The sequence below is a fragment of the Poromitra crassiceps genome (assembly GCF_964638095.1).
Source record: "Poromitra crassiceps genome assembly, chromosome: 3".
Taxonomy (NCBI): Eukaryota; Metazoa; Chordata; class Actinopteri; order Beryciformes; family Melamphaidae; genus Poromitra; species Poromitra crassiceps.
This window is the reverse complement of record NC_139625.1, coordinates 80,003,459-80,026,772: the sequence shown is the minus strand read 5'-3', so window position 1 is coordinate 80,026,772 and position 23,314 is coordinate 80,003,459. Positions and strand designations below refer to the sequence as shown.

Sequence of the window (23,314 nt, the reverse complement as noted above, 5' to 3'; positions counted from 1 at the left end):
ATTCACTAGCATTCGGGACCGGAACTCTTAAATTCACCAGTAGAACAGCAGAACGGCACTACGTGCAGGCAGAAGTCCCGGGCGGAAGATTGGCGCTGTACAGGAAGCCTTAACAAAAAGGTCTGGCTGTCCCAGTGTCAATTTCCGTGCCGAAATAGACTCTGGCACCATGTATTGGGGAAAAACAGTGATGCATCGATTGAAGATGCATCAAGATGCATCGATAATCGTTTTATCATCGAATCGTAGCCCTCTGAATCGGAATCGAATTGTGAGGTGGCTAGAAATTCCCACCCCTATGTCTTATCCTTCTTTTTTTACGGTCCTTGGGCCCTATGCTGAACCCGGAAGAGTGCGTGACTTAAGGCACTTTTCTGCAGTAACTGCACTTATGGCTGTTTAGTGTTTACTCTGCTAACGTTAATGTTACCGCTCGCTGCTTCCGCCATTACTGTTTTGCTAGCACCGTCCCTGATTGGCCGTGCCAGTATGATGATTGTGCACAACAATCTGTGTGTGTGTGTGTGTGTGTTACCAGTGTCTGCGTTCTGGATGGCGGCCCGTTGAGAAGACGGGGCCTGAGGTCTGGATGCAGCAACAGCTGACTGGAGAGAGGGAGAGGGGGCAGGCAGAGAGAGGGAGAGAGATACAGAGAGAGGGAGAGAGAGATGGGGTAGGTAAGATTTTATTTATATAGGATCTTTTTAAACAAAGTTACAAAGTGCTTCACATGATACAGAAATACAATACAGAAATTATAGGAACCTAAATATATGTACAAAAGGATGGTACTTTTTTAAGTTCTTTTTTAAGCCGTTTACAGATTCAGCAGATCAAATCGGGGGAGGGGGAGGGAGCGGGGTCTAAATCAGAGATCTTGGTCAGATGATCTGAGAGGCCTCCAGGTGGAATATGGCTGTTTGTAAATGTGTTAAGGGGCGAGAACCATGCAGGATCTTTTATGAGATGAGATGAGATGAGATAAGATGATGAGATAAACTTTATTGTTCCCTGGGGGAAATTTGTCTTGGGCAAAAAGTGCATATAGCCACATCCCAGCTTAACAAACAGACCACATACAACAGTCAACAACAAAGAACAGAGACACTCCATAATTGCACTAATTTCAACAGAGGAAGTGTACACCAAGACATACAGTAATGGTTACAAAGCCCCATTGCACTATTTGTTCAACTCAGACTTTTTCAAGATAACAAAAAAGCAAAGTAAAAATACTGAAAATCCCTCAGTCAGCATGTGCCGAGGGTTGTGCAAAAAGTACTGTACATACACTCTGAGGAGATTTCAAACATTGTTACCTCTATGTACCTCTAATAGTAAAAAGAAGAAGAAAGACCACAACCAAAACTTCAGAAGTAAAATTTAAGATAATAAAAGAATAAAAGTCCTAAAATATAAAATCAGTCAAATAAAAGAGCAATAAATAAGCATAGCAAGAGCTTAACCAAGAGCGTAAGCTACAATACCTCCTTTCCTAGAGAACCTCCACCTATCATCCTATGGGATACTACAACTGTAAGGTAGGGCTGGTTGTTTGTTAAGAAGTGCAATTGAAGTTGGGAGGAATCAATTTATGTGATGAGTAGTACTGTATCTTCAAATCTATTCTGTAATTTATGGGGAGCCAGTGAATGGCATTTGTGTATGGATAGGTAGTTCTAGATCTCTGGTTGATAGCACTGATTTGATTTGAGAGATTCTCCGTAGATGGGAAAAGCGGGTTTTTCATATTCTGGTCAAAGATTACACTCAGGTGTCTAGAGTGTTTAACATTGGTGGCCAGAGGGTCGATCCTATTTCACTTCTGAGACTACAGTAACTTATCAGGACCACTAAGAAGTACCTCAGTTTTGCCTGAATTTAGCTCAAGGGAATTAAGTGGCATCCTTAATAGCAGCCAGGCAGTCATGGGTTTAACAGAAAAATACAGCTGCATGTCATCAGCATAGCAGATTCAGATTCACTTTAATAGCCACAGTAAGTAATCAGATTACATATGCGGAATTTGACTTAATGCAAGTATGCACCAGTGCTGAGAGATGTAATTGATATGGCTAAGCAGGTTGTCTAGATGTAGAGGACCCAGGATCGAACTCTGCGGAACTCCACAGGGTATAGCAGTGTTTTCCCTACCATTCTACAAGACTGGCGGGCCCGCGAGGCCAACGACACCCCCGCCAGGCCAGATTTTTCCCCCCCCCTGCTCTCCCCAAAATTTCAATAAACCTCTATTGCATATTATTACAATACAACAATACTAGTGTTGACAGTAATAGAAGATGCCAAATTGTTCAAAACAACAAATATTTTGGTTTTAGGAGCATCGTGCCAGCATGCGGCGCTGTTCCAAAACGTGTCAACGTGTGTCGTTGCCTGGGAAACACACATCCCATAATACAACTATTCGCATCGCATCCCATAATAGTATGATGATACTTGGGATGCCATTGTGAACATAGATGTGAACAGGTTAGCTAAAAATTTAGCGTCGCCAGCGAGGGCCGCCACCGTTGCGGTCGGGGTACGTTTCGAAATCCCTCCAGGCCTGAACATTTTTCTAGGGGAAACACTGTATAGGATGAATCAGTGTGACATCACAACAAAAAGGTACTTCCGGGTGCCACGGCAGCAGAAACTCTCAAAAAAACTCTTATAGTTTGACATTGTGAGTGAGAGTACAAGTAGCTAAGGGTCTGAGGTATAATATATGTGAACGGATGACACGTGGTCGACAACATATATTTTTATCAAATGAAATACTCTGGTTAATTTCAAAACCTTTCTATTTTCCTTCCAAAAACATTTTTAACAGCGGTTCCATTGGCCTCCATTCTATGGCGATAATTACTAACTTCACTATTGTAGCTCACTGTATACTGCTTGGACAATGCCGGTAGCCTAAAGGCAGGGAGTATCTTGGCTATGTGGAGGGGATGTGGCAAATGAGCTAAACTTAAAAAAAAGTGGTGTATCCCTTTAAATAACATACTAAAAATCTATGAAACTCTAACTTCCGGAAAGGGGTCATTCTCAAGATGGTTGAATAGAAATTAAGATAGCTAGCAATTTTAAGCTCCTGGCAGCCACCATCTTGAAAATGACCCCTTTCTGGAAGTTTGACTTTCCCAGACTTTTAGTACTGTATGTTATTTAACATGCCCAATACTATCAGAATCCATTGAATTCGGCTGCTAGTTCAGTGAGTTTTGGTCGTAGAGTGATCAGATTGGAATCTGTGGATTGTCAGCTTTCATTTGACATCTTGTTGGACTCTTACTAGTCTCGCTTGCCAGCCTCCCCTCCCTTCTGTGAGAGGAGTCTGGCTGCATGGAAACAGGCTGCTGGCATAAGCCCTCCCCTGCTCTATAGCTGCTCTCCCATTGGAGGCGACCATTTCAGTCACTGCCGGATTTCCGATCCCCGCTTACAAGCTCTGTCATTGGCTCCGACCATGTCAATCAGAGCGGCTTCCGCTCCCTCCTCCCTGTGTGTCGCTGTAAATGTCCCCGGCGGCCGAAGTGAAAACAACAATGCTAACTAGCTAGCAAGCTAACGACAGAAACCAACACGCTAACTCGTTGCTACATGCTGTAAATGGCAAGTTTTGACAAAGATTTAGATTGTTGGAAACTATTTTCCAAGGGCACTGACGCTAAGCACCGCCAAAGACTAGTGTGATTGGTTAAACCAAACGGATCACTTTTTTCTCGCAATTCCAGAATGTAGACCAGCGCTGCCAGACTCCTCTCACGGAAGAGAGGGGAGGCTGGCAAGCGAGACTAGACTCTTACAACAACAGAAAAAAATCCAACCATTACCATAAAAAAATTGTGGCGTTAAAAGGAATTTGCGTTAACTCATTATTATCGCGTTAACTTTGACAGCCCTAAAAAAACAATTTAAAACATAATTTGATTTTTTTTTTAATATGGCCCTACATCTGTAATGGTTGCAGCTCTACATTATGGACTGAGGACTCAACCTGGATTAGGGGTTTGGCGACTCGACTGGCAGCCCTCAGGTTCTTGCTGGTCCAGTCGGTGGTGTAGGCGTCGGCGTAGGCATCCAGGATGTGGTACAGGTCTGAACACGCCGCCGGAGGCTCCACCCCCCCGTTCAAGATGGCCACCGCCCGCAAGTCCTGCGAGTAGAACCTGCAACCACACACACACACCAGAGATGCTCACAAGTCATTTTCTGAAAGTCCAAGTCAAGTTTAAAGTCTTTGAGCTAGAGTCCAAGTCAAGTCTCAAGTCTTTGAGCTAGAGTCAAGTCAAGTCTCAGGTCTGATGGATGAGCATTCTATCATCTGCTCGATGCCATCCAGTCTGTTTAGAACACTGCATAGTTAAATCTAAGGAATTCAAAGCATGTAGGGTACTGTATTATCCTCACTCCTGTATCTATTAGCATACAGTATCAGCATTGATGAGTTTACATTATTAGTAGTAGACATTTCCTTAATAAAATAAACATTGTTCTTTAGTCAAGTCAAATCTCAAGTCTTTTGAGGATGAATCTCAAGTCCGACTTAAGTGTGACTCGAGTCCAAGTCACAAGTCCAAGACCCCATCTCTGCTGCAACCACACACACACACACACACACACACACACACACACACTTCAAAGTTGACCGTGGTTCTGTATAAACGCCATCTGTACAGTCACATAGCATTTGTATTCTATAAAATAAGTATTTTATTCGTGATATGATTCACATTTCCACCATATTCAAATTAAAGTTGTATCAGGCGGTGTCTCGTCATAGACCTGTGGTCAATGGGTCAGCATGGGGGAAATCCTCCCGTTCTTCCCAGCCAGCATGGTTAGCATTTAGCTGTTAGCCCAGCCCAGGCAGACAGCATCAGGGATTCAACCACCGCAGTAAACACACATGCACTGAACAGATGTCTATGTAGGCCTATCTGCTCTTGAATCCCCACTCCTGTAGTGTAGGTCCTGTAAACGGCGCGTGAACTCAAATTTCCTAGTTGGAAACTCGGGTACGATTTCTCAACGGCCAGTTCCAGTCTCAGTGTCATTTGATGTAATTTCAAAATGGTATACTGTCATTATATCAATCAGCATATCAATACAGTAGTTGGTTAAACCCACACACCTAAACGTTAACTCATTCAGGGCCAGTTTAGGACTGCCAATATTTAGCACAGGCCAAAGATTTTCATAATTGTTGGTCATCTTTCAAGACCCACAGTAAATTATCTATTAGCACCAGAGTGATTTGCAATACCTCAAAATGAAGATGGGTTCACCAGGAAAAAAAAAGTGAGCTTTTAGCATGTTCTGTACTCTACTTATAGCCATTTATATACACCCTGTTTTCACCCAAAAGGTCTTTTTGAGAAAAGAAATTGCAGAAAATGGCATTTATGTACACAGCACACAATATCAGGCAGAACTCGCTCTCAATTCTTTTATTTTGAACTGTATTGACATCAGACATGTAAATATTATTCATTATGACACAAATGACAAAAAAAATAAATATATATATATATATATATATATATGAAGTGCTTTTTTTACATTCAACAATACAGTTTGCTCAGTGTGAGTGAGTGTACAGACAGACAGACAGACAGACAGACAGACAGACAGACAGACAGACACACAGACACAGACACAGACACACACACACACGCACACACACACACACACACACACACACACACACACACACACACAGAGAGAGAGAGTTCTCTCCACAGCTGCTGCTAGATCCCACCTCCTTCCCCCTCCTTCCCTATCAGCGTTTTGCCTCCCTCTGCTGCTCGTTTCCCTCCTCTCGCTGGAACGAATGCTGCGACACGACACAGGCTTTGGGACCAGGCGCTGCTGGAACCGGATCGATCATGTTCGTCACGGGTTTGAGTAGGCAATCCAGGTTCGCCCTGCAGCAAGGCTGGCACATAGGAACGGGGTCCAGGGACCAGGATCGATCATGTTGGTCACGGGTTTGACTACCGCGGTTTCGATGTCCGCTGCTCTGCTATGGCAAGTCGATCAGCTCTGCAGCGCGGCGAGGGGGCATTTCAATGGCGTTTCTCCTCTGCAACAAGGAAGCGCGTTTGTCCTCCTTTCCACCTTCTTCCTAATTTCAAACAACAGCTGCGGTATGTGTTTGATAACGTGCTGTCGGCTTCACTTTGAGGTTAGGGACCCGAAACTATGTCACAGGCTGGGTAAGTGTTTCAACTATGCGCTGCACTCATAAAAACAAAAACACGTCAAACACGTCATTGGCGGGGAGGGCTATTTCTGATAACACGTCAAAGACGTCATTGGCGGTGAATGAGTTAATAGCTGTTGTAAGAGTACATTTGTAAGTATGTTAGCTAGTTAGCTACTGTAGCTATCCATGTTTTCTGACTTTGTAGCTCGAATGCACGTAGGTCAGAGATGAGGTCTTTCCCACTTCTGACCAAAAAACGCAGCATAAGTCAAGTTTTGGAGGGACAGACAGGCAGGCAGGCAGGCAGGCAGACAGACAGACAGACGTCGTACTTGCGGTTGGTGTCTTTGCGCTCTATCAGGTAGGATCCCTCCAGAGAAACTCCAGCAAACAAACCTCTGGATTTACAGTAGGTGAAGACCGCTGCGGTGCTGCGTAGCGCTATGTCAGCCTCCACATTCCTGACAGACAGACAAGTGAGAGAGACACAGACATAGTGAGAGACAGTGAGAGAGAGATAATCTATATGGTGCTCTACAAGGCGCAGTTTTAGGCCCTCTGTTATTTTCTATTTGTGTTTCAACTTGGGTGGCATCGTCTGTAAACTTAATATTAATGTTCACTGTTATGCAGATGACTTTCAGATTTACATACCCATCAACACAGATCGCCTTTAACACTTTGAGTGCCACGGCCCTTGGGCAAAAGGTTGCTTGCTGTGCCACATAGGCCGCAATGCATTTTAAAAGTCATATAATTTTTTTAATAATTACTATGTAAACACTGAACACGCACAAATAACGATGAGACTCTCTTCTATCACCTGCAAAAAAAAGTTTATTGATCCCATTTTCCGTTCTTTAGTTATGAGCCGGAGAAGATAGCTTGATTGAAGCAAAAACATCCCTTTTTTTCTACGAGCTGAGATAATGAGCCTTTTGTGAAATTAAACATTTCAAGCACATCACTGACTCTGAAGCTAATTTTCTGATGTCTGGGTCTGTCTGGGTGAAGTGTATGCTGCTCTGCTGCTCTGCGTGCTCCCCCCCCCCCCCCCCCCCCCCCCCCCCTCCCTCTCAACTGCACACGCCTCCTGGGTGTGTCTTATGTGTCTGGTGGCTCTCAGTCTCTGCTGAGTTTGCTGCGCACACACAGTGAATGGTGCGCGACATTCAGCTTTTTGGTTCCGCGTGTGTTTGTCACGGGCTGGCATGCTTCCAGTTCGGAATAATAAGGCTGATTATGTGAATGTGCTGTTGCAGCGTACATGGAGGTGCTCAGTTGTGACAGCGGATGCTGCTGCTGGGGGCACAGCTGGCGTTGTGCTCGTTTATGGAGGCACGTCGATGCATACGGACGGATGCGATGCGATTTCCTCATTTTCCCCAGTGACTATTTCTGTGTGTTTGGCTCCTTTTTCTCTGATCAGGAGAGTGCTGTCGCCACCTAATGGGTTTGTAAAATAGGTTATCGACCTCCAATAGCTACAATATTGTTAGAGGCGACGTAAGAAGCTTAGATCGACACCCCCCGTCAAAAAAACAATTTGGAGTTATGACGCCATTTGGCGTCGCTGGCACTGTACGGTAAATTTCTAATGACGCCATATGGCGTCGCTGGCACTGAACGTGTTAAGATGCAAAGTGCTGGATATTCCCAAATTTCCTTCAACTTAATGTTAATTAGGAGCTTGTCCTCTTTGACCCTAAAACTTCATCCACCAGATTAAATATTAGAACTATTGTATGTTATATGATTGGCCCAGGCCTTTATTTAATTCAGCTGCAGAGGGTAGCAGACCTTTATTGGAAGCAGGCTATATTAGAGACATACCTTTATTTCTAATTGCCTCTGTTTGACAAGTAGATTTGCTCATATTTTAGTACCAAGCCTCCTTGTTTTCTGATCTGCTTATGTTGTGCTTCACTAGGTTGCCAATTTTGTTTTTATTTTGTTGCAGCCATGTATTATGATAATTACAGTAATTGACAACAGCATGCTCCAGAGAACATGTCACTCTACATGACTACAAACTACAGTTACATCACATAACAGGCAGCAGGAGTTTAGCGGTTGCCCCCATACCACCCCCCCCCCCCCCGGGCCTGTATTTTAGGCCAGCCTTTATTTGTTTGTGTCGACCACGCCACCAGCCATTATCACAGACTCTGCTTTTAATTGACTATGAGGGAGAGGTTCGCCCAGCACTCAGAGACGATACATGCCCTCACACTCTCGTCTTGCCCGGGTAACGGCGGCTTCTGGTGCTCGATAATTTATGTGTCCAGTAAAATACAATTGATCACTCTGAAAAACAAATTAATTGAGTTCATCATTCAGTATCTGTAATACAATAGCAATTCAGTCAGGACCACTTTAGTCAAAAACACAAGACCACTTAGATCAATTTAAAGCTTTTATTAGCATGAGTTATATTTGGCGGTATGGCTCTGTTCTGGAGGCTCCCTGCCCTTCCATGCGCATACATGGAAAGCCTAAGGCAGGGAGAGCGGCAGCAGCAGATTCTGGGAGCTCCTTGCCCCCTCCATGAGCAACATGGAATAGCCTTAAGGCAAGGAGAGCAACAAACGACCCCCAGGTACAGAACAGAGCAAGCAACAATGACAACAGAAATGACATTGTTTAAGTCAGACATAGCATGAAAGGAGGAGCTGGGGAGGAGGTGGGTTGCAAACAGCTTGCAGATGAAGCAGCCATCTTAAGGCTGCTTTATGCTCACCATGCTGTGAAGGGCGTGGGGGTGGAGCGAGGGTCGGGCGCGTCAAATGACGTAAATTTGTTGGGCGTGGTTATTCGCTAGCTCCGTAGGGCGCCCACCGTGTGCCTGATTTTTTTTCTCACAGCGCGACCTCCGCACGGCTTCTCTCCAAACATGGCCGCATTCAAGCCACTGAGCCCTGAACACTGGGCTGTGTTTTCACCACATTTCTTGACCCATGTGGTAGGCTAAACTTTGATTTGCAACTGTTCGATTTTAGTCATTTCACCAAGTAAATGTGTTGTGTTGAGAGCATGATTGAGAGAGATTAAAAGCAGCACACAGTAGGCTATCAGGGCTGAGAACTGAAACGGCTATTCAGTAAAAACAAGTTTGGTGATTCATTCATGTGCTGATGTATGGTCATTTGAGAGTGAAAGCGCACTCAGTACTGCACATAATAGCATTTAATTGCGACTTTTCATGGGCTGTTCTCACTATTACCATTGTACAATAACATGCTGATCACTTGGCTGATCACTTCTGAGTATAATAGCCTCTGCCCCAGCGCGAGGTCCGCACGGTGACTCTCGGAGACTCGCGGAGCTCCACCCCCACGGAGCTTGCTCGAGTATAATGAGCCCTTTAGGCAGCAGACTGGAGCAGAATTAAAGAGGGTGCCCTGTTTGAATTGAGCCAATTGAATGCATCAGCTAAGCCAGTGGTTCCCAACCTTTTTTGTCTTATGTACCCCTTGAGCTGTTTTTCCATGACAATAGTACCCCTCACTCATGCGTGTTGATGATTACATACAAGTAAATCTATACAAAATATGTTTCACTGAACTGCCGGTGTTTGGGCTTTTTAGTTGTTGTTTTTTGGCATTATCAGTAGCAGAACAGTGTAGCAGTTGACACTTGCCAGCAGAACTAGTTGCGGCACACACATCACATTTTAACAATGGGCTTATGAAATGACTTGGAATATATATATATTTATTTATCATTTTGGAGGTAAATTGTATTCCCCAATCATTCCAAGTACCCCCTGCAAGCTGCTCAAGTACCCCTAGGGGTACACGTACCCCTGGTTGGGAATCACTGAGCTAAGCAGTCAGCTGATGTGGGCTGGGTTTGAGATCAGCTCCTAATCAGCTGTGGGCTGGGTTTAAGCTGGGCTTGACATCCGTGGCCTGCCTGAACTACTGCTGTGCTCGATATATCACAACTTTGTAAATGTTCTAAAGCTTTGTCAGTCACAGAGTTTATGTAGCCTAGTAATTTATTTTGTTTCATTTAATTTCAATGTTTATTTGAATAGGGACAAACACATAGAAGATTTAAACAAAAGTAGTCTCTCACACAATAAAATATATATTGTAGCTTAATCTTATTTGCAATTTTTGTTCCTAAATTGTTTTACATTTATGACAGACAGGCTTGACCCACATTCAGTCATTGACATCAACATTCACCTGAGCTGTCAAACATCTGGCCCCTCCCACACACACAAAACCTGTCCAACTGCCGTGTCACGACACTGACCTCATTATTCTGATGTTTCTAAAATTAACATTACGTGCGTGTGCGCGCACACATATACACACACACACACAACTTAAAGATAATTTTGGGCTTTGATGTAAATGATATCTTACGTTTTAATTGCCATCGTGATTTATGACACTTTAAGTGTGTGTGTGTTTCCTCAGGCTGTATTCCACCTCCTACCTATAAATTATGATTAACCATGCAGCAACATGAACAAGCTGTCACACACACACACACACACAGCTATCTAAGTGAGGACATTCAATATACAGTCGGTCACGTTACTTCCGGGAATGTGTGTGTGTGTGTGTGTGTGTGTGTGGCCGGGAAAACGGGAGGATTTCCCCCACGCTGACCCGAGGCATCTATAACGATGCACATTTTCATTCGTTGATGGAAAATTCTAAAAACGTCAAAAACATTTTTTTTACACTGGCTTGAGGTGGTTTTTGCCTTTTTCGAAAAACAGTTGTTGCGCTCAAAGGGTGAGACTTGGCAGCTCTGCTAGGGGTGTAACAATAGGCATATTTGTACCGATTGGTTTAGGTACAAGGTTTTAGGTTCAATACACATTGCAAACCGAATGGACCGAACAGACATAACATGACATAATGCTTTCTTCAACCCCCTAACCCTAACAGCTAAATGCCTAACCCTAACCTAAACCCAATTATAAGCTAACTCTTCAAACAGCCCTTTGAAGGTGTGTGAGGAAGTGAGGACTGGCCAAAATGGCCAGGTATATCACTCACATTGATTCTGACTAAGATAGAAGAACACATCACATGCACGCAGCAGTATCCCGGTTTCTTTCGGAGTACTCCTGCTAGCATAATCGGGTTTCTCTAAAAACCGGGGTAAGGGCTTACGGGTTTCTGAAATCAGGATATGTTTACATGCACAAACACAAATCCACTGTATGTTCATTCCATTACTCCAGCTATACACATTATATGCTATACACTCCTGTTACCATAACCCAGCTAAACATATCATCCAACCCCAACCCGGAAACCTGTGTACTCTTAACTCCCGCGAGACCTGCTGACTCCCGTCTCTTAAAGGGCCCGCGGGCAATAAGTATTAATGTCTTATCATTGTCTCTGGTGTGGCACCGCCACAATACTTCAAAACCCCGATAATAACCGGGATACTCATGTCCATGTAAACACAGTCACTGACAGATACCTGCACATCTAGGATGATATGGATTTAGGTGAACACTAGGTGGAGGCATAGTGCTGTAGGGAAACTGAATAAGGGGTAAAGATGGCATGTCTATTTAGTTAAAAATATAAAATGTAGCGGCAGCACACTGGCAGCCTGGGGAGATGCTGAGATTGATTGATATGCGGACAGATGTGATTGAGCAAAGCAGGCTGCTAGCTGGTGAGACCACGGAGAATGGTGGACTCATGATGGAGGGTAGGAGATTATCGTGGCTTGCTTTGCCTGTAAAAAATTCTAAAATTGCCCTTGGAATTGGGATGACGGGGGCTTTTAAATGCCCCCGTAAAATAAAGAGTGAATTTCTGTATTTTAAGGTTATTTTGTTATTTTGTTCTGCATTTGCAAAGCTTGACTCAAAAGTGGCAATCTAGGCCATTAGTCCACAAATGGTGTGCCGCGGCTCACTTGTATGCCGTGAGGCAAGTCCAGGTGTGCCGTGGGATTTTGTGACAACCAGGGGTTAAATTGAGACAACTATAGATTTATTATGAAACAACATGTACAATTGTGTCACTATTCTAACTGATTAAACCTCGAAATTACCTGCAAAAGGATCTAAAACACTAACAAAAAAATCATGTTCAATCTATGACCCCCCGCGCTGTACAGATGGATGGACTATTCCTTCTTGCGCAGTTGAGCCTGCATGCAGTGCTTCAAACCAGACAGAGTGACTCCCAAGTAAAGAGTGAGAGGACGCGGACAGACACACATGTTCATACTAGGGAAGCATTAACTCCTCCAGGTAGTTTGGTGCAATTTAACACAACATCAAACTTTTAACAGCGTCGCCGTCGTCAGAGGGCATTGCAAATGATTTCAAAGGAAAAAAGAGAAAAGCAAACCACTCATTTTACTTTCGCTTTTGTTACTTTCGTTTTCCCGTGGCATGGACTCTCTTGTTAGCTGATGGGAGCACCGACCCTCTCCCTCCAACCCCTCATGAAAACAGAGAAAGAGAATGAGGATGATATAAGAAAAAACTGCATTAACAGGTGGATGGAAAAGTAGGGAGAAAAATAGGTCAGAAACTGACATGTTTAATAACAGCATCTAAATTGATCTGATGTTCTGCTTAAACAATTCATTGCATTGTGTGTTGGTGCTTTGATGTAGGCTAATTTGACAAAGTGTCAAATTAATTCTTGAATTATTTTGTTAAGTACAGTGAGTTTGTTAAGTAAAAGCATTTACAGACTATTTTGGATATGAATACAGGTGCGCCTTGGGATTTTGGCTTGCCCTTTGGTGTGCCTTAGACACAAAAAGTTTGAAAACCACTGATCTAGGCATTCGTAGCTGCACAACCCCGGCCCCCTCCTCCTAACGTTATTTACATTAACTAGTGCAGTGCCCGTTCCCAGGCCCGCTCCAACCCATTACGCAGAGTACGCAGACTGCGTAGGGCATCACGTGACTGAGGGCACCAAAAAAAAAAAAAAAAAAAAATTTTTTTTTTTTTTTTTTTTTTGGTGCCCTCAGTCAGGCCACTCACTGAACAGCAGGCCAGGCGCCGCCTACTGGTTTACTAGTGGTTTTATTACTTTATTCAGGGTGCATCTCATTGTAAAATTGGACTCGGCCCAAATTGGGCTTCAAACGGCCCAAATTGGGCTTCAAGCGGCCCAAATCTGGCTTCAACCGGCCCAAATCTGGCTTCAACTGGCCCAAATCGGGCTTCAGACGGTCCAAATCTGGCTTCAAACAGCCCAAATCTGGCTTCAAACGGCCCAAATTGGGCTTCAAACAGCCCAAATTTTTCGCCGCCGCCCTTCGGACGCCGGCACGCACGTCGGCCTGTATCGGCCTGGCTTGCTTGGTATCTAATGCCCGGCCTGAATTATGATCCCAGTCCGCCCCTGCTTGCATGTACAGTTTAACAATCACTTGTTTGCTGACATGTACAGTAATTCTAACAATTGTTTGTTTCCCACATGTAATGAAATGTGAGATACACTAGTATCGTTCATAATTAATGATTTTGCAGTCTTTCGTTTGACAGTTATTGAAAGTTTTACGGGGGGGGGGGGGGGGGGGGGGGGGGGGGGGGGGGGGGGGCACCACAGAACAATTACGCTTAGGGCACCCAAATGGCCAGGAACGGCCCTGCCCGTTCCCCCATGCACCACCCCGTGGGCGCTTCCCCCCCGCACACACTGCACTCTGTCAGGTCTCCCTAAGCGCACACCCAAGTTTGAAGTCGGTCCGACAAACGGTTCTCGAGATACGCGAAGGACAGACATACAGTACATACATTTGGAATAAGTCCAAATTGCATGAAATGCGGCACCGCACTCCATCGGAGTCTGAGCAGCGCACTCCCCAAGTTTGAAGTCAATCGGACAAATCTTTCTCGATATAAACTGCTTTTTGTGTTGCCAGTAGGTGGCGCGGGAAATTGCAAGATTTGCAAGAAATTCAGCGCTGCACTACTTCGAGTTCCCATGAGCACACTCCTCAAGTTTGAAGTCAATCGGATGAACGGTTCTCAAGATAAACCACGTTTTGTGTTGCCAGTAGGTGGCGCTATGCCAAATTGCACGGAATTCAGCTCCCTGCACTCCGTTGAGTCTCCCTGAGCGCACTCCCCGAGTTTTAAGTTTTAAGTCGATCAGATGAATGGATGAGATAAAGCGCTTTTTGTGTTGCCAGTAGGTGGCGCTATGCCAAATTGCACGGAATTCAGCTCCCTGCACTCCCTTGAGTCCCCCTAAGTGCACTCCCCAAAGTGGAAGTCGATCGGACAAACGGTTCTTGAGATAAACAGCATTTTTTATGTTGCCAGTAGGTGGCACTTTTCTCACTACTGTCAATGACCCGAATCGCACAAAAACAGGGCAATGCACTCCGTCAGGTCGCCATCAGCGCACCCCCCCCCCCCCCCCCCCCCCCCCCCCGAGTTTCAAGTCGATCCGACCAATGGTTCTCGAGATACGCGAAGGACAGAGAGAGAGCGAGAGAGACAGACAGACAGACGCTATCGTCATTATAGTATAGATAGATAGATAGATGACAGGCAGCACAAGCTAGCTGACCAGCTAGTTCATGAGCTCACTAGTCTTTCAATACATAAACCACCTGCTGAGTCAGGACTGGATACAGATGGAAATAAATTAGAAACAGTCGCTGACCGTCTCCCGGTCTGCCCAGGGCATAAAAAAGCTGTCAAAGAGGTCTAATGTTGTGGGTTGCAGGATGGACTAGATAAATACATGTCCCTATTATACTGTCAGTCTACATGTTATTTGAAAAGGTACATTACATAACATGCCAGTGTTGAGATTATATGAATTATGAAATGAGGATTTTTAACTGTGATAGTTTATGAACTTTTAGAAATGAAATACTGGATAAGAGTGGTTGGATATTGGTCCGTCATGCAAAATAGAAGAACTAACGTATTTCCCACATTTGATAAAATTGCCCTGGAAATGATCTTAACTCATTGAGTGCCATGGACGAGTATGTTCGTCAATTGGTTTAGTAACGTAGAGTGCCAAGGACGAATATGTTCGTCAATTGCGTTTTTTGACGGTGGGACGTCCATCAAAGCCAGATCCATCTCCTGTGAAAGTATGGTGGCTGTTGAATGTGTAAAAGCTATTTTAGGGACCCATTAGGTGGCGACAGTGCTCTCCAGATTACAGAAAGGCGAGGAAAAAACAGAGAAGAAGTCGTTGGGGAAACGGAAATCGCATCGCATCCGTATGCATCGATATGCATGAAGCATAAGGTTAGCTGTGCCTGCAGCAGCCAATCTGCTGCCACAATTGAGCACCTCCGTGTCCGCTGCGATAGCCCATCCGCATGATTTTGTTATTAGTTGTTATTATTCTCAACTGGAAGCATGGGAGCCGGTGACAAATACACGCAGAACGCTGTAAAAAAGCTGGATGTAGCGGACTTTTCAGTGCAGAGCAAACGCAGCAGAAAGCCCCAGAGACACTCCCACACGGAGGAGGAGTGTGCAGTTGAGGGGGGGGGGGGGGGGGGGCACGCAGAGCAGCATACAACACTGACCCAGACAGACCCAGACAGCAGGACAGGATTGGCAAACGCAAGCTAGAATATCTGATGCCCACCAGCAGTAAATCAAGACCAGCAAGAAGCTGCAACCAGCAGCGCACGCAGGGGCCAGCGCTGCTGGTTGCAGCTAAAAAATATTGTTTTGCCAAACAAAATTCCTTGGTTTTCGCTGTTCTATTGAAGGAAATTATTTTTGAGGTGTGACTACATCAGAAAATATTAGCTTCAGTCAGTGATGTGCATGAAATGTTTAATTTCACAAAAGGCTCATTATCTCAGCTTCTAGAAAAAAAACGGCTGTTTTTGGTTAAATCAAGCTATATTCTCCGGCTGATAACTAAAGAACGGAAAATGATATCAATAAACCTGTTTTTGCTGATGATAGAAGAGAGTCTCATCGTTCTTTTTGCGTGTTCGGTGTTTACATAGTAATATCACACAATATTCTGTGGGCCTCGAGAAATCACTGAAAACGCTCTGAAACTCTGGCACTGGGAGCGTCCGTTCTCCAAAAGTGGCTGGCACTCAATGAGTTAAATGCCCCCGAAACATATTTAACAAGGGCAAAAAAGCCCATGTCACGTCAAAGTGGGGTCACGAGCCAGAAAAGGTTGGGAACCCTGCACTAGGAAGATAGCTTACAAACACATCAGTAAGTCTCACAATAAGATCAATACACTAGGGGGCGATGTTAAGCTTACATTGGGGGAAGGCTAGCGGTGAGCGAATTCTGCTGTTAGGCCTAGGCTATATAGCCTGGTAAACCAGCCCGTCACGTGAACTCACATTTCATTTGGTTCTGCGTGACGGTCTGGCTCCAAGGCCTGGGAGGGTGTTTAGCAGAAGCTGCAGAGCGGAAGAGCCAATCAGCGACTGCGCTGTGATTGACAGCACAAGTTGGCCAATCAGGAACGCCACTAGCACTGCACTAACAAAACAATAATGGCCGCCTCCTTGCCTGATCGTCTCGAGGAGTAATGTCAGTGTTTGTCTAGTTTAAACAGCCATAAAGTGCAGTTATTGCAGAAATAGACTCAATACCAACAATTAAACAAGTACAGGAGTATCGCCGCAACCGCAGATTTTCTCGGCGGAAAACATGTTTTTGCCATTCTCATGAGTGGATTTGGGTTTGACTGGATCCGACGCTGATTGGCTGAAGGAGTTGTCTGTCAAGGCAACTACGCCCGCCCATGCTCCCATCCCTGCTAAGGACTGGGTGAAGAGTTGGGGCCAGACCGTCACACAGAACCAAATGAAATGTGAGTTCACGTGACGGGCTGGTTTACCAGGATATAGGCTATAGGTACAACTTAATAGAATAGTTAAAAAGTAACAAACCCAATACCGTCAGCCTTGGACAACTGTCGCCAAAAGACTAATTCTGAAGGAATGGAAGTCTCCCTCTTCACCTTCATTTCAGTTGTGGTTAACGGACATGGTCTCTGTTATACAGATTGAGAGACTCAGGTTCCTGAGGACCAACTCTCTCAAAAAATTCTCAGTCATCTGGGACCCGTTTCTGGCCTATCTTGACGAGGTCAGGGGTGACGGGTGCCTCGCGGACCCTTTGTGTGGGGCCCCACGCACAGCATCTCCTAGAAGCATATAAGCACCGTATGTGGCTGGTAGCACCATGTTGTAACACTGAATGTCCTTATATGTTTTTTCCCTTTTCCTTTTTTCCCCTTGTGTCTGAGCCTGTTTTTGTTTTCTTTCTTTGTGTGTTGTTCTGTAAAATGTTAAAATGTAAAATAAAAAAATAAAAATACCGTCAGCCTTTTGTCCTTTTTGTAAGAGACACATGCACGTGCATGTGCCCGTCATCACAGTATTACTGCACCATGTTAGCTAACGTTAGCTAAGCCCGCTGCCTGTAACAATGTTCGCCAGCCTCAAAATGCCACTGAGTGACCAAAAGATTAGCTTGTTAACCATTCCATGCGGCTAACATTATCCTTGCAGTTAAGCTACTGTAGTAATTTCGATGTATTTGATTGACTAAACCTGGATGAGTGGTTGGAAGAGATGGGCAGGATGGAGGAGGAAGAAAAAAAGAAAGGAGACATGCTGAAATGAATGAAAGGGACATTGAAGACCTGGACAAGTCAAGAAACAAAGCCGAAACAGACGATGTGGGCCGTTTGTTGTTTCCAGACCTGGTGTGTCGAGAAACATCTCGCTATGGATTTTAAATCAATCACCAAAATGGAGCTAAACCAGGCTCTCCATCAGTTTTATGCTACTTTTATCTCCATCCAAAAGCGGACAAACTATACCATCGATCATTGTAAGTTAACAATGCATCTTTTTTTGTTAGGCTACACAAGTGACATCAACTATAGGGGAAAGTGAGCAGAGCACACTAGTTGCCGATGGTGGTGATGTGGTAACTGCTAGCTACATGATACCTTTTTTCCTCATCTCTCTCCTAATGATTCCACTCCGTTTGGTGCTGCATGGGTGACACTGTAGCCTACTGTGAAGAACTATCTTTTTTGGTGGAGGAATGTTTGGCTTTTATCAATAAATCATTGAAATGTTTGTTGCTGTGTTTATTTTATGAAACCTCGTCATCTAATAACCATTGTATAAAAGCAATAAACCCCTTGAGGCCGTGGTTTACACTGATTTTACAACGGTTAATGGCTGTTGTAAAATCAGTAAACCACGGCCACTCAGGATTTATTGCTTAATTGAGTTCTGAGTTTAATTCAGAATTCTGAAAAAGAAAGAAAGTCCGAATTCTGAGAGAAAAAGTCAGAATTCTCAGATTAAAGTCAGAATTTGCAGGAGGCAAATCTTGTTCTTCTTCTGTGGTGTTTTACGGCAGTTGGCATCCTTTATGTTGCATTATTGCCTCCTTCTGGATTTATCCATCCACTGTTTCCCAACATTCTGTAAAACCGGATCCTTCCTTCCCTGCCCGACTTTCTCACAGGAAAAGATGTCAGCATATTGTTACATGTAACATCACTGATGATGTCACTGATGATATTACCGATGTACCGACATTTGAATGTCTGGGGTCCCTAGATTTTTGTGACGTCCAAGTGGGGTCACAAGCCAAAAAAGGTTGGAACCCGTGGACTAGGAAGATAACATTACAAACACATCAGTGAGTAAGTCTCACAATCACATCAATACACTAGTAGGGAGAGATATTAAGCGTACATTGGGGGAAGGTTAGCGGTGGGAGCGAATTCTGCTAGTTAGGCCTAGGCTAAGTACAACTTAATAAATCCCAATACTCATAACGAATGAATACCGTCAGTCCTTTTTGTAAGATACATAAAGAAAGAAAGTCACACGTATATACCCTTCGTCAGGGTATATATATATATATATATATATATATACCCTGACGAAGGCAGTCGCCAAAACATGTTGGTGTAAACTATTAAACACAGCAGAGGATAAATTGGAGTGTGCGACTTTCTTTCTTTATGTTACTTTGAATTTCGTTAGTCTGCACCTCTTCAACATTTTTGGGTGTGCTCCACTTTGTATATTTTGAAACCTTGTTGTAAGATACACACACGCACACACGCACGCCCACACGCACACACGCACGTGCACATGCACACGCACGCCCACACACACACACGCACGCCCACACGCACACGCACGCCCACACGCACGCCCACACACACACACACACACACACACACACGCACACGCACCTTTAGAAAACTCTCGCTTCTGTCAACAATTGACGGCTGACTCACTGCTGTGTGTGTGCGTTGATGCTACACCTTGCCACGCTCACATCACAAATCAATCATGACACTGACACACAAGCACACACATACATCACGTGTGTGTATCGTGTCCTTTGATGTAAATGATATCTTGTGTTTTAATTGGCGTTGAGATTTATGAGGTGTTGAAGGTGTTGAATAACGGTTAGCCCGGCTTCACACGCCCAACACACGCCCCACACACACACACACACACACACACACACACACACACACACACACACACACACACACGTTGGAAATTACTGCAAGTGAAACTAAGTTGTAATTAAGTTGCATGGTGTAAAAACAAAGAACCTATAAGGCAGTGGTGCCTCTAGTATTTCTTTTTAGCAGCGAGGGGTGGTGGTGGTGGGAGGAGCAGTGAGGGGTGGTGGTGGTGGTGGTGGGAGGATCGTACCTGGGTCGTGCGCGTCTAGCACACCTGCAGTCGGAGAATTGCACAGATTTCTTTTTCTATAACTGTATGTTTTGTACCATTTATCTTATATTAGCCTACTATCCTATCCTACTATATCCTACTATAGAATGAAGGAAACAGTCTGTCTGAAGTGGACCACATTTATCTCTGCAGTGAGTTGTCCAATCAATCTGAAACTACACATGGGTATTGAGTATTGGCATAGGCAGTGTTAGAAACTACAAGTTTTTCCCCTGATCTCCACAACGAGACACCAAGTGGTGGTTCAGTGTGCCTGTGCTAGTACCTCCCACTTTGGTAATTACCCAGTAGTATATACCTGGTAATTACCTTGTAAATATCTGAGTTATTGTCACACTAACACGGTCCCATTTAGACAAATTGATGGATGATAGTGGAGGTTTACAATCTGTAATCTATAACTACTGGGTAAATACCAGGTAATTACCAAGTAAATACCTGGTAGTTGTCAGGGAAATATCTAGTAATTACCGGGTAATTACCCGTTAACTACAAGTCAAGTCAAGTTTATTTGTATAGCCCTAATTCACAAGCATGTCCCAGAGGGCTTCACAGAAAATATGTCTAGCTAATTCTAGCTGACACAACAGTAGCAAATTACAGAATAAAGATAACACATTGAACAATTGATAGAGAAATATAGAAAATATAGAAATATAGGATAGAGCAGAGGAGAGAGCAGGAGAAGGGAAGGGAAGAGAAAATTGGAAAATTCATCAAGAAAAGATGAATAGGGCCCAGGTGGGCGGTAGAGCATAACTAGGTAGAAGGCTCTGAGGCCAGCTATATTAGAGTGTCTCATGGTAAGTATCTCACAGGATAAGAGCTTATACTTTTGATCCTGCAAAAGACTTAGATTTGAGTTATAAATTAGGCCGACGCCCCCACCATTTCTACACATTCTGGCAACATGCGAATTGGCAAAGTTAGGGGGGGAGGCTTCAATGAGTGGAAGAACAACGTCCGGTTTTAGCCAGGTTTCGCATAATCCCATAACGTCAATATTATGTTCATTGATTAAGTCATTGACAAGGAGGGCTTTATTGGTGATTGATCTGATATTAATGAATCCAAATCGAATAGGTTTATCATCAGTGTTAGTTAATTTAGAGGATTCAACACCAAGAGTAGATTTAATCTGAATTAGGTTGGTGTTTAATGGTTTTGAGGGGTGGACGAGAGCGGCGTGAGGTGACGGAGTGACGAAGAGAAACTGTGTTAATTTGAGAGATCGTGGTATAATACGGAGACGGAGCGGCGGTAGTAACAGTCGGGTTAATAACAATACGGTTTGGGTTAGGATTTTGCAGAGCGTTTATGGGTCGGTTACTAGTAATAGTGCGGCGCGGACGGAGCACAGTCTGTATTGGATAAACTACGTTAATTGAACTAGCAGACTCCATAACCGCACAAGGAGAACTAACAGGCTGTCTAGCAGCCTGTGGCCCTGCATGTTGTGGGTGAAACTGTCAGTCCTGGATAGTAGTCTGGGTTTGCCGTAGGCAACTATCCAGGTTTTTTGATAGAGTGCTGGCGCCCAATGGGGTAGGGTGGATGCCATCTACCTTAAGCATGCCAGTCATGCCTCTAAAGGAAGGCCAGTTATCTAAGAATATGTAGCCCTTATCAGCACAGTGTTTGGCCAGCCAGTTATTGAGCCAATACAGCCTGCTAAAAATGTCAGAGTTAAGTGTGACAGGGAGGGGACCAGAGACAATTAATGGATGCCGACTCATCTTGCTTGCAAAAGCACAGGTCCTAGTTATGCTGTGCTTTGTGATCTCCGATTGTTTAAACCTAGCATTGTTGGTGCCAACATGTAGTATGATGTTATCATGGGTAGCCTGGGTAATTGTCTGTCTATGGCTGTTTGTTAGCACCCTAAGAGTAGCTTCAATGTCGGGTACTCTGGCCCCGGGTAGACAAACTATTTCGGCTGGTGTGTTAAGCTTGTTATTGCGGGTTATAGAGTCTCCAATTAATATAATAGAGGGTTTAATATTGTCGGGCGGAGCGGACGACGCAGCATGCTGAACAGGAGAGTTAGCAAGCGGCGCAAATCTATTCCGAGTCTCAACCGGAGTGGTTTGTTGAGAAACGGGCTGCACAGCGGCGGGCTGTGAACGGTTGACGCCACGGCAGCGTGAGACAACTGTAAACCCATCATCCACAGACTGTGGGGCCAACGAGACATTGGCCGGGTTGTTCTGCTCGTGCTGCGGGGTAGCATTAACGAGGGCACCAGCTGGACCGCAGCTAGCATCCTCGCTTAATTCACAATGCACATCAGCTGCTGGGGTACATTGTAAATGATCAGGAAAGCCAGTCTGGTTAAGTGTAACAAGACTATCATTAAGTGACTGGCGTTTATCGTTCTCTAGTTGGGAAACACGGTTATCTAATAGTTTAATCATATCTAAGAGAGAGTGGATAGTAAGAGTTGGATCGATCTTACCCGATTCGGCAGGGGGATGGCTGGCGTTAGCCATGTCCGGAGCGTGTCGTAGTGCTGCGGCCAGAAGCAGCTCACGCCGTTGTGATGCCCGGGGACCCGAGGCCTTGGGAGCAGAGGCTGGTAGCCTAGGTTGACGGACCAGTCGCTCAGATGTTGTAGTTAGTTGTTGGGCGATGGACAGGACCCGAGATACTGAGGGAGCTGGTGTTGAAGTAATGTCAGGCAGCTTGAAGAAAACTTCATCATCTGAAGGAAATTAGCGTGATTCCATGGATCCACTAAGCGTCGTCGTATTGGATAGTCCCGCAGCATGGTGATTATCCAGGGGGGAGAGCGAGGGCATTGTAAGAACTTTAAAAAAAACTTTAGCGTTAGCTGCTAGCTAGCAGGCGGCTAGCAGCTCTTGTTTACGTTAGCCTAGCAGGCGGCTAGGCTAACGTTTAGCGATAGAACGGTTGTTTCAGGTTTAAGTAGAAAGTCGATGGTAAGATGTCCGCGGATTGAGAGAGAAGAGTTATTTAGTAGCGATGTGAATATCGCAGGCAGAAAAAAGATGAAGATAGCAAAAGGTAGGCGAGGGATTGGCAAAGTAAGTCGTAGTAAACAGAGCTGAAAAACACTGGTATCACACAGCGTCGTTGTGGTAATTACCAGGTATTACCTGGTAGTTTCCGGGTAAATACCTGGTAATTACCGGACTGTAAAAGGAAGGGTTACCAAATTAATAAATATAAAAACATATTCCAAAGTGGTAAGTAGGCTTAATTGAATTATGTACAAGTGCAACACTTCAGTTGTCAATTAATTCAACAGGAGCCCTTAACTCATTCTCTGCCAAAGACGTACCCGGACGTACTTTTAACAATGGCGTTCTGTGCCAAAGACGTACTCGGACGTACTTTCATGTTTTGGCTGTT

At 44.5% G+C, this 23,314-nt stretch overlaps 1 protein-coding gene across 2 annotated transcripts in view; it reads right to left on the bottom strand.

The window, feature by feature from the left end:
- Positions 1–23,314, bottom strand: part of sh3yl1 (SH3 and SYLF domain containing 1) — a 46,630-nt gene that overhangs the window by 5,883 nt on the left and 17,433 nt on the right. For both annotated transcript variants that reach the window (XM_083632596.1, XM_083632597.1), the window contains exons 6-8: positions 6,547–6,675; positions 4,004–4,175; positions 536–605 (exon numbers count right to left, since the gene is read on the bottom strand). In XM_083632596.1, coding sequence (XP_083488722.1) covers positions 536–605; positions 4,004–4,175; positions 6,547–6,675 — 371 coding nt within the window. The remainder of the gene's footprint in view (positions 1–535; positions 606–4,003; positions 4,176–6,546; positions 6,676–23,314) is intronic.